The sequence below is a fragment of the Chrysemys picta genome, chromosome 3 (genome assembly GCF_011386835.1).
Source record: "Chrysemys picta bellii isolate R12L10 chromosome 3, ASM1138683v2, whole genome shotgun sequence".
Taxonomy (NCBI): domain Eukaryota; kingdom Metazoa; phylum Chordata; order Testudines; family Emydidae; genus Chrysemys; species Chrysemys picta.
In genome coordinates, this window is record NC_088793.1 from 194,086,491 (window position 1) to 194,098,886 (window position 12,396).

The 12,396-nt window shown below is 42.1% G+C and overlaps 1 protein-coding gene across 3 annotated transcripts in view; it reads left to right on the top strand.

Annotated features, from left to right (window-relative positions):
* The window catches only part of VPS54 (VPS54 subunit of GARP complex), a 76,918-nt gene that overhangs the window by 62,729 nt on the left and 1,793 nt on the right, over positions 1–12,396 (top strand). For all 3 annotated transcript variants that reach the window (XM_005287210.5, XM_005287211.4, XM_065589705.1), the window contains 5 exons: positions 3,062–3,149; positions 3,990–4,111; positions 4,224–4,304; positions 8,999–9,106; positions 10,154–10,248. In XM_005287210.5, the coding sequence (XP_005287267.2) occupies positions 3,062–3,149; positions 3,990–4,111; positions 4,224–4,304; positions 8,999–9,106; positions 10,154–10,248 (494 nt within the window). The remainder of the gene's footprint in view (positions 1–3,061; positions 3,150–3,989; positions 4,112–4,223; positions 4,305–8,998; positions 9,107–10,153; positions 10,249–12,396) is intronic.

Genomic DNA, 12,396 nt, shown 5'->3' on the forward strand with positions numbered 1-12,396 from the left:
TACCGGCACATTAGAAATCTCTGGTAGCCAGCTGAAGAGATGTTTTGATGTTGATTTTTGGAGTCAGATAGTCATTTGTCCTTCAGGCTGGAGGAGAGTGTTGTGAAGCAGAGGACTGTGGCTAGGGAAGAGCAATGCAAGCCAAAATGTCATTGGGAGTGTATATATGCAGGGAAGAAAGCAACTCCTTGATTTGTACAAGTCACCTTATTGTGATTAGAAGGATGAAAAATAGTTCTCTGCTGAAACCATTGCTGTAAAATGGAAATTAAATTAAAAACTGTCACCTCTTCATCAACTGTTTATTGCTAGAGGAGTTAATCAGAGTACGTGAGTGACCTTAAAAATGTCATTGCTGGGATCTAACCCAAAACCTGCCAGTTAATTCAGTCTGGGGCAATGGCTGCTGAGTTTGTCTACAAAGGTTTTCTTATGCGTTAAAGTATTGAAAATAGAAATTTATATCAAAATAGCAGCTAGTTGAGAACTGCAAATGGAAGGGTTTGTTTTAAATTTTATTTTTATTGTTTTATATAAAAGATAAACACATAAAGAAACTAAATATATAATAGAAATATATGCACAAGATGGAAATAGCATATGAATAACAAAATTCACTGTTCTTTATTTGTAAAACCTGGGGAAAAACAAAAACCCTGAGTCTGTAGAGGTCATGTGGGGCATCAGTTATTACAGTGACTAAATAGATAAATAAGTGAGAACATAACCTTAGGAGTTTCAGGGACTAACATATACTAAACTGCAAAAGTATGCAATAGTTTCATGTGTGACCAGGCAGCCTCATATCTTTTCCAAGTGTTTCTATTAAACACAGTCATTTTTTCCATGAATGCAAGAGAGCTCACTAAGCCAGTCTGTGTCTGAGGGAGGAATTGCAGATTTCTCTTTTCCATATTTCTTAATATGCTCTTCTAGAGGTGAGAGAGTTGAAACAGACCAATTGTCCCTTATCCTTGCTTGAATCCTTGAGCCTAGCATTGAAAGAAGGAACTGTGAGACCGTGGTAGCTGATGTTTGTTACACTTATAATTGAAGGAGGCCAGTCTGTCAAGGCCAACTCCATGCTTAAGACAATTTGGATAGAAAAAGGATTAACAAAAATTAAAGATATAATAGAAGTGGAAGTTTACCAATTTACTAGGTTACAGTTGTTCTAAATATTCCTTTCTAGGTTACAGACCTGTTAAATATTCCTTTTAAATATTTCTTATATAAGGGCTTTTCTTTCCTTGGAGTCATCATTCAAGTTCATCCTTAAACTTTCCATTAATAGGTCAATTATGAGCATTCCTGATGGTATATTTCTTTTTTCATTGCCAAAATGGCTTGTGCATTTTATTAATTTCTGTAGTTCCTATCTCTGTGGCAGCTAGGCAGGCTTCAGCTGTAGCCAGTCTTATCTGAGATATAGGGTGCAAAGTGGTTCTCAGATAATCAGGTCCCAAACCATTTGTGGCTTTGAAAATGACCACCAACACCTTGAATTGCACCTGGCAGTGAACAGGAAGCCCGCGTGTGGACATATGCACAGATGTTGGGATTGGAGTATGCAGTTTTGTTGGTCTAGACTTCACGGATAATATAACCACAGAAGAGAGACCAGTCACTCCCACAGCACAGGAATGCAGAAGTTCTCTGTTATAAACTGTCAGACTTAGGGAGTCTTACTCCACTAGCTCTTCAGACTTCTTCCCTGCCTCTTTGCTTGTCAGACCATCTGACACCCTGATGACCAGCAAAGTTGATACAGGGAAGGAGTATTGAGGAGTCAGTCTGTCAGGAGTCCTGGATAGCAGATGGTTACGAGTCCAGCACTCTGCTAAGCAATCAATGAACTGACTCAAAAGCTGGATAATAAATTCCCTTAGAACAGCCTGAAACTCCATGTTCCTACATTTCTGTGCTTGTACCACAGGAGTAGGTAGCGACCGTCTAGATTTGTTCAAGAGGCTCTAGGGCTTGGCAATGTTCCTTCCATCCCCACTCCACATCCTCTGCCTCTGGCAGCACAGGTTGTGGATGGTGGGCCAATACTCATGTCTTATCCATTGCAGTCCTGCTTTGGATAGCCAACTGTAGTAGGTAGCTGCACGAAGAATCTTTTCCCACACTTGCTACTCTCTTAGGAGACGGGGGCCCTGATCTCTGAATGGGATCATGCATCAGTGGGATCATTAGTACTGCTGAGAAAAATGTTGCTCCTCTCTCAGTACTGATTAACTCTTTCTCCCTAACTGATTTTTTCATACTGCTTTCTATGTCCCAAATGTGCCAGGTTTGGCAATGGGGGGTGGAGCGGGATGGGGGATAGGTCAGAATCTAAATCAGAAAATTAGTTGTTTGATGATTTCCATGGGACTAACCTTTCCTGCAGTCTGCCCCATCCAGCCAAGTTCAATGGCACTATACCTGTTCACCTCCTCTGAGGGCCCTGTGCAAGAAGTTTTTATTTAGTCTTCTAGTAAGAATTCACTGCTTCCATGCATTCATCTGGAGTTAGGATGGAAGTACTTTAGCCACACCCCATGACAAGTCAGAGCTGCCACTAATGTTTTGAGGAAGAGAAGCACAACCCAAATACCTCAGATGGAGGGAGCGGTCAGTCCCAGAAATGAAATAATTGGGAAATAATTGTCCATTCTTAATACCCCCTATTTCCATTCCTGTCCCAGAAATCCAATCCAGAGAGCCATCATTGGCATGAACTGATTCAAGAAACACCAAGAGCCTGATTCAGAGCCCAGTGAAGTCAGTGGAATGACTCCTAATGACTTCAGGGGGCTCTAGATCAGGTCCCGAGTAGGTCCTATGCAGATTATGAGATCCTGAGTAAACACACAAGAGGAATCATTAGAAAGAGCATGGGACTGTCCTAGAACGAGAAATCTGGGTAACTTCAGTACCACGCCCAATCATCTGACAGTGATTAAAGTCTCGCTCAGTTTTATCTATGGCATTTCTAAGGTACCTATCATCCCCATACCCCCCCTACATTACATATAGATCTTCAACTCTTACTTTTTTTTCCTCTTTCTGATAGTATTTCAACTCCAGAAGCTGCCAGCTAGTTCTCGGAGCAGGTGCATTGCAAGTTGTTGGTTTGAAAACAATAACTACAAAAAATTTAGGTATGGATTTCTACTGTTCAGATCTCATTCCTAAGTCTAATAAAACACTAAATATTCAGGATAAGCCATCTCCAAGTTGCAGTGCTCTGGAAAAGATGTGAAAAGATAAGAAGGGGTTACCATGATGTGTTTACTTTGAATATAGAATTTGTATAAGAGTCTATGAATTGTAGCATTGAAGAAGTGTGCTGCAGTGTGTGTCAAATATGTTACTTGGAAGTAGAAGAAATCAATCTCTTAGCCAAACATGGTCTTCAGTCAAAATAAGTGACTTTGGAAGCTGGAATTACTTCTTCAATCGTGACCTTGTCACAGATGGGGTTGTTTGCTATTTGGAGTTTGAAATTTGGAATACACAATACTTCCATTTTTACAAGTAGTGGCATCCTGCCTATCTTAAATCAACCCCCGTGTTTCAGTTGAATATCGTACTCTCTGCTTCCTGTCCTAAGCTGTTGTGAAATGTTGCTGCGCTCTGTTAACTAGCTCCAGAGGTGACTGCATTTCACTAGTGGGTGAAAGGGTTTCTTTGTGTAGCTCCATATCCTACAGTCAGTCTTTACTTAGCTAAAACTCCCCTTCCCGTCAATGAATGAAGGACTGTGTGAGTTGGTACCCTCAATATAAAGTGTTCTGGATCCTTGACCTGAATATAGTAATGTCACATGTTTGTATTTTCACAAATGACTTCGTAAACTTTCACTTCCAGTTTATCTTCTAGCTTGTTTCTGAGGGTTGGGTCTGTATTCTGTTTTTGAGAGAAGGTGCAGGCTGTACAAAATGACTATACTTGTATAATAATTGAGTGTTTTCTCCCTTCTCTTACTTCTGGGTTTACAGCTCTCTCTTCACGCTGCCTGCAGCTAATAGTACACTACATTCCTATTATCCGGGCTCATTTTGAAGCTCGACTGCAGCCTAAACAATTTAGCATGCTCAGGCATTTTGACCACATTACTAAGGTAATTCTTTGTGTATCTTCTAATTAAACTCTATATGTGCTCTTTCTCAATTGTGCTGTGAAGACTAGGAATGTCATTAGATGGTAAATAAAACCCTATTTTTCCATTACAGGATTATCATGACCACATAGCTGAAATTTCAGCAAAGCTTGTAGCCATCATGGATAGCTTATTTGACAAACTGTTATCAAAGGTAATGATTTATGGAAATAATTATACTCCACACTGCATTTGGGTGTTTCATGATGTGCAGAATCTTAGACTAGATGTTTCAAACAAAGTCGACATTTTCCCTATCTAGGCATTGTTTAAACTGGTTTAAACCTATATACATAAGGCCCTATTGGGGAGGGATAGCTCAGTGGTTTGAGCATTGGCCTGCTAAACCCAGGGTTGTGAGTTCAGTCCTTGAGCGGGCCACTTGGGGATCTGGGGCAAAATCAGTACTTGGTCCTGCTAGTGAAGGCAGGGGGCTGGACTCGATGACCTTTCAAGGTCCCTTCCAGTTCTAGGAGATGGGATATCTCCATTAATTATTACTATGTTGGACTTAAGAAAATATACTCTTTAAGAGTCAATGCCTGTATGTCATTAACCTTTATAAAATCAGCATTGGTCATATCTTGAATCTCTTTTTGATGCAATAAATTGTTACACTTTCCTTGGTGCAGTAGCTACTGTGAATATAGTAGCTCCCATGCTTTACCAAGATGCCTGGGTACTCTGCTTTCTTGGACGGTCTTACCCAGCTGAGGGCTGTTGTGGCTAGCATTTCCAGTCATGCTGCTGGCTCCCAATGCCATCCCTGAGAGCAACTCCTCTTTCCTGCTCTTCTGCAGTGAAGAGCCTGCATGCGGCTGCCTATAGAGGCAGCTGGAAGCAAGAAGGAGCTAGTGCCATGGGCACCCTAGGTGGAAAACTGATGAGCGATAGGAAATTGGCATGAGAGAAAGGATGGTCCAGTGGCTGGACCACCAGCCTGGAGCTTGAGAGATCCGGGACTTATTCCATGCTCTGCCACGTGCTTCCTGTGTGACCTTGGGCAAGTCATTTAGTCGCCCTGTGCCACAGTTCCCTATCTGTAAAGTAGGGACAATAGCAGTGTCCTACCTCACAAAGGTGCTCTGAGGATAAATTCGTTTAAGTCAGTGAGGTACTCAGGGCACAGTGGTAATGGGGCTGTATAAGTACCTAAGATAGATAGATTGTATCTGTTTGTTGAAATCAGTGTCAAGTGATCAGTTTAGCCAGGGGTGGCCAACCTGAGCCTGAGAAGGAGCCAGAATTTACCAATGTACATTGCCAAAGAGCCACAGTAATACGTCAGCAGCTCCCCCCACAGCTCCAGCACCTCCCACCTGCTGGCAGTCCCGCCAATCAGCACCTTCCCCCCTCCCCCCGCACCTCCAGATCAGCTGTTTCGTGGCGTGCAGGAGGCTGGCGGGGTGGGGGGGGAGGAGTGAGGGCATGGCAGGCTCAGAGGAGGGGGCGGGAAGGGATGGAGTGGGGGCAGGGCCTGTGGCAGAGCCAGGGATTGAGCAGTGAGCACCCTCCCGGCACATTGGAAAGTCGGTGCCTGTAGCTCCAGCCCTGGAGTTGGTGCCTATACAAGGAGCCGCATATTAACTTCTGAAGAGCCGCATGTGGCTCCGGAGCCACAGTTTGGTTAAACCTTTATGGGCCAGATTCTGCGGCCCTTACTCACAATGAGTAGTACTTGACTCTGCAAAGTGTTCCATTGGGCCTGCTGATGGTCTGAGGGACTTCTCAGCAATAGTAAAGGTGACAGAAGTGGGCTGTCAGTTTTGATAATTAAACTTACGTAAACCTTCAGCCTGTTTTATTTGTTTTTTAAAGCTGCTTCATAAGGAAATATTACCGTAGGAAAAAATGAACCTTTGAGTGACCAATTTGACTGGTTCATGCAAATACATTTATTATAGAAGCCACTTAAAGTTCAGACGTTCATTGTCCGGTATGAAGTGGGTCGGGGAAATCTAGTTATGTGTTTGGTTATTGGCACAATTACATGAACAGCGCCTACACTCTGTTTCAGAAACAGTAAAATATCGGGGACAGGGAGAATCTTTGGGAATATATTATGTTCTCCCTCTTCCTCCTCCCTTCCCTCCCACCACCTCCCCCCAACATTTTGTTAGGCTAGCAAGAATTGCTGCTGATGCGGAGTGTGGGGTCAGATTGCCACAGAGAGGGAATGGGAGAAGGGTTTATTTTTTTCCTGTCATATTACAACGTCTTTTCATTGATTAAATGTGTTTAAAAAGACCAACACCGGCGAGGTGACAAAGTCCAAAATAGTGTTCTAGCCACCAAAGACCAAATAAACTTCCAGTTTGTCAAATGTCTTCCCTGTCACTATTATTCTTATCTCTTGAAAATAAGTGTTAAACTCCTGGCCCCTTGAGTGGGAGGTGCACAACAACACGCCCATAGTGCAGGGCTTGTCTGGATTGTGGCTAACATGCATGTGCCATGCCGTCCTTCCATCTTCCCTGCCCACTCTTTCTCGTAAGCTGGCAGAAGATTTAAGCTGGCAAGATTCCTGCTCTCTGAAGCTCTTGAAGGCTAGGATTGTTTTCAATTTCAGCAGGGAGAGGGGAAGAATATTATGACATGTGCTAGCTTGCCTACCTTACCAGTAAACCCAGTCCCTTTGGTTGTTTGGTGCCTAATAGAGCTGAGGATCTGGGATCTTAACATTACTGCTACTCTCCTCTTGGGTGAATGACCGTGAAAACATTGAAGGACCTCTTAAAACAGAAAATATGCAACAGCTAGGGGACAGGAGTATAGCTCATTAATTGTAGCCTTGTTAGCATTGCAGGGGAATGTGTCAGAGTCTCAAGGCTTGAGTACCCCATAAATAAAAATAATCACTGGCTTTAAATGTATAAAGCTGAAAGAATGAGCAAGTCATTCTAATGGCAATGTTCTGGAGCTTGGCAGTGCGGCGTTAAGTGCGTTTAACAAAAATTAATATGGTCTAGAAATCACAGACTGAATGTTGGGTGACATGCTCCTCTTCACGAAACAATCAGCATGGTCCAGTGGACAGGGTACTAAACCGGGGCCCTGGAGCCCTCCGTTCTCTTGCTGGCTTTGCAGCTGACCTGCTGTGACCCGCAAACCATTTCATGCCCCCCTTCTCTTGTGTAGATTGAGAGCTCTTTGGGGCAGGGGCCTGTCTCTTACTACATATGTGTAACAGTGTCTAGAGCAGTGGGCCCTGGTCTCAGTTGGGCTCTAGAGGCACTGGTGTGCCACCGTTCTGTTAGTTGTAGAGGTACAGGTAGAAGACGAATAGGGGTACTGCATTAGTGAAAATGATATAGTCCCCTAAGATGCCATGGCTCTCTTTGAACCTGTACTTCTGTTGCCATTTGGATGCAGCAATAAAATCTCTGAGCCTGCTCCGGCGAGGCGTTGACCACGATAGAGGCTGGAAATGCTGAGCAACTTGCAGGATTGCAACCCATGATACTTGGGCTGAACAGCCACAGCTTTAGCTTGCATGTGGTCTATGAATATTCCACTTCACAGATACATACAATACAACACACCCATTTTAAAACCAGAAGACTGTAATTCAAGTCACTTGGAGCCCATTCCTGCAGATACTTCCATGTATAGTACTCATTACCCTAAGTAGTCCAATTAGCCTTAGTGGTAATCAATCTTTGATAGGCCATGTTTGCAGGCTCGGGCCCTTTGTCTCCAAGACTTAGTTCTCAGATACAATTAAGCTATCGGCTTTCCTTTTCCTCAGAACTTTATAGATAACGCCAATTTTTCTCTTTCAAGCAATGGCCAAGCAGAGTTCTCCAAATTCAGACCTACTGCAAGCAGCTGTAACTCCTTTTAGTTCAGCAATGTTTATAAATTAATAATAATCTTGAGTAATTCATCCATAGACCTCAAAGCTCTTTACTAATTAGAGTAAGTATCATGATCGCCTTTTCCGAGAGGGGGGGCTCTCTGGGGCCTAAACCTGCTTAAACCAGGCCTAGACTTGGAACCTACCCTTGGCCATGAAGTTACAGATCGAGCTTTTCTGAGGAAAGTATTGCAGCTAGGTCGTTGCTTTGAAAATCACAGTACGATCTTTCCTTCTAGGTGTGGGAACATAAGAATTTTGTTCCCTTGCAGCAAATCTCCTTTCAATAGCTTGTTTCTCAGATACCAGCCCTGATCAAGGAAAGGTACCTCTCATCTTATTCACCCCCGGTATTTTTCCTCATTCCTTAGGGTGAGTCCATACTGTCAGCGACTGACTTCAGCTGTATTTTTACGTGTTCTTTGGCACGTACAGTACTTGGTTTTCAGCAACTTTCGTCTCTCCTTGTGTCAGAAACTTCCAGTTATGTGTTCTTGTAGCACTTGCTTGTTTTCTTTTTTCAAATATTTGTACCGGAATGAGAAGTGGTGCATACGTCATAGACGGAATTATTTCCTGTTACCTGTGGAGAGAAAGCCCGTTCCAAAGGGGGAGATGGGACTAGTATAAGGCATGGCATATGCACATTTAACTGTCATGTTAATCATTCTCTCCCTAAAATATAACTGAGAGGTGTAATGTAAGCCAGCTAAAAATAATGAGCAGGAAGCAGCAATTAAAACTAACCAAGCCAAATGGATCAGGTGGGGGGAATGCTTCTTTGATCCCCGTTTGATTTAAATTGTCCTGTTGACTTATAAAATGTAAAGTGCCAATGATTCTATAATGCATGCTGCCCATGGATCAATAACAGCTCTTAGACAATGATATCTGAAGGCCTAGCGGCATAGGAGGCAGCCAAGAACATTTTCCTTTTGACCATTTTCTAAAGATGTTGGAAAACAAGTGACCAATGTTGTCTTTATTACCAGTACGAGGTGAAAGCTCCTGTTCCTTCAGCCTGCTTCAGGAATATTTGTAAGCAAATGGCAAAGATGCATGAAGCTATATATGACCTCCTCCCTGAGGAGCAAACACAGGTGAGCATTTTAAGTTGCTTTGTAGCTATTGTAACACTTCCCTCATAAACACACGTCATTACCAGTACTTGGGACACTTTTTTGCTCTTCACAGACAAAAAAAATCTAGTGAATATAGTCATGTGTGGTGACCAACAAATGGGATTGCAAATACCATTGCAGTGAGTTCAGTTTGAATTGAATCTTTTTTCAGGTTGGGAGGGTGGGTCCTTTTTTGCAATATTTGCTCAACTCTAGCTCCCCAGGGCAAGACTAAGCTGCCTCACTTCCCTTTTGCATCAACCGTGTTCTTAATATCTAGATGTAGATATGCTGAATACAGGAGTTAGTGGTGAAATTCTACACAAGGGCAATAACTTGGCTGTTGTATGTGGTCATGTTGAGACTCTCCCAGAATTATTACTGAAATCTACACTAGAACAGCCATTTTATGCAGCTATCATACAATTCAAATTTAACTACAGCACTGGATTATTCATGTCACTAAATCTGCTATGAGCCCAGTCTTTTCTAGGTGTGCTCGTTATAATCTTAGGCTATAGACAGTGCTTTTATAGATGGCCAGGAAGGACCATTCTGTCACCTAATGCATTGGATTGCAATCTGCCTCTTATGTTAATAAGAATTGTGCTAAAAAACCCATAGATGATAACTGATCCTTTTGTTTTATGTAAGGGTTACATTACAAGAAAGATATTGTTTATTTTATAGCACCTACAAGTGTGCTGGATGCCTCCTAGACAGAGAAGACAGGTCCCTGTCCCAAAGAGTTTACAATGTAAATACTGGACTTGATAGACAAGTGAGAATATACCATCCAACAGGAGCAGAGAGGTTATGGAGGGAAAGACACATTATATAAAACATTAGTTTAGGCTTGCACCCATCCTAAAGGTTCAAATGTTTGTACTTCATTAGTGTTAGCACACTTTTTTTGCTGGCAGTGCTACAGAAGAGAGTTTTGGGGAAGAATTATATGAATGAAGTGAAGCTCCTTATTCTGATGCTATTACACACAGGTTACTGGGTTTTATGGTTTTGTTGTAGATGTTGTTTTTAAGAATTAATGCAAGCTACAAACTTCATTTGAAGAGGCAGCTGGCCCACTTAACTGTAGTCAATGATGGAGGACCTCAGAATGGGTATGTATGGACACTTGTTTTAATACTAATTTCCACAGTAGCTACAATACTTAGTTCTCTTAATAAATGTACCTACTGTAATCAAAATGCCACTGTACGCTGTATTTAGAATGCAAGATCTATTTGGAGCCCTGTTCTGCTAAAAGGTGCAACTTGAACAGGGCACTGCTTTTAGAGAAAATAGGGGAGGGAGAGTCTGGTGAGTAAAGAAAAGAATTGGGAGTCGGGAAATGTGGGTAATATTCCTTGCACTGTCACAGATTTGAGAGACCTTGGATGTGTTGTTTCGTCTGCCTGTGCCCATTTCCCCCCTTTTATAATGGTGACAATCATTACTTACCTCACAAGTCACGTGACACTTAAAGCACCTTGGAAACATGAATTAATTCAGATGCGTGGCTGGAAGGTGCTAACTATTATGAGGAATTAGTGTTTTATCTGTGTATAGGGAGCTTCCCTACAGGAAATGTTTTTAAAGCAGAACCAGCAGTAGGGCATTTTTCTCCATAAAGAATTCGGATTCTTTTTAAACAGAGCCTTTGCCAACAGGTCTCACATACTGCTTTTTTATCTCCCCCAAATATATTGGTAGGAATTACCATGCCTGATTAGATCAGTGATAGTTCTGCTGCAGTGTCTGGCCAGCACCAAATACTTCACAGAAAGGTGCAAAAAAAACAAACAAAAAACCTCCTCGTGGACAATTATTGAATAATCTACCTATAGTGGAAGTTTCTCCCGAACTCCTTTTACAATTTTCTTCCTGAAACATGAGGGTTTATTCTCTTTTTTTTTTTATCCAGTCTAATGTATTGAGGATGTTTTTGTTACCAATATAAATATTTAATTCATTGGCTTCAATGATACGTAGTTGCAGTGAATTCTATAGGCTAATTATGCTTTGTGTAAAGTATTTCATTAGATTGATTTTTTAGATTTGTTATTTTGTTCTTCTATGATAACAAGATTAATAGGAGTGCTATTCATTGTCTCCAACCAGTTTGATACTTTGTACACCACTCTTTTGTCCCCACTTATTCATCTCCTTTCCATCAATTAAACAATCCAACAGGAGTGCCATTCAGTAATCCATGCTTAATTGTCTTCCAGGTGAGGGTGTACCACTAATTTATTGACTGGCATTTTATCAGCATTCTCTCTCTCTTTCTTTATGCATCTTAAAATTGTGGTTGATGATTGCTGCTACTCACTAGAGCTGGCCAAAACTCAGGGATTTCAGCCCGCCTAGAGTTTTGGTATTTTTGAATTTACCTTTGTTCTGATTTGGAATGAAAGCAAATTTACCAAGTGTCCAACCTCCCAGCAGTGCCTGAATATTTTGTTTCAGAAACACCAGAATATGTCCCTGAAACTAAGGGCTTGTCTTCACTACCTGCCCGGATCGGCATCGATCTCTCGGGGATCGATTTATTGCGTCTCGTCGGGACACAATAATCGATCCCCGAATCGACATGCATACTCCACCAGCCCAGGTAGGAGTAAGCGCTGTTGATGGGGGAGGTCGATTTGCCGCCGTCCTCACAGCAGGGTAAGTCGGATCAGATACGTCAAAATCAGCTATGCTATTCCCGTAGCTGAATTTGCTATCTGAAATCGATTCCACCCCCCCCCCCCCCCCCCCCGGTAGTGTAGACGTAGCCTTAGTGTGAAACTTACATTCCTGTTAATATTACAGCTGCTGTTTCAGTGGATAGCTGTAGGCAGGGCTCCTACCATAGAGTGGAAACCCTGCCAGAATTCCAGCTGTACAGAAAGGAAACCTGCCTGTGTTCTGGTGAAGGTTTTGTCAAATCTGTTACAGATTTGGTGAATTTTTTTGGTTCAGTGAATTACTGACTAGCTCTTACTGCTCACCCAGATACCAACATCTCAGCCTGTGTGGCTATATTTACTTTAGAACTCAGAAATGTGTATGAGTAGATTCATTAATGCACACTGACTTTAACCTGCCATGGTGCTTGGCCCATTCACTTCCTGAAGTTCATAATCTTCTCCAGTCTAACTGCTCTAATTTTTACCTACAGATTTTTCCAAGTCACTTACCGTACATTTTAAAATCCAATTCTATTGTGAATGTTTGGACACCCCACTATTAATTTTACCATTTATTCTTAGCCAGTTTCTGAT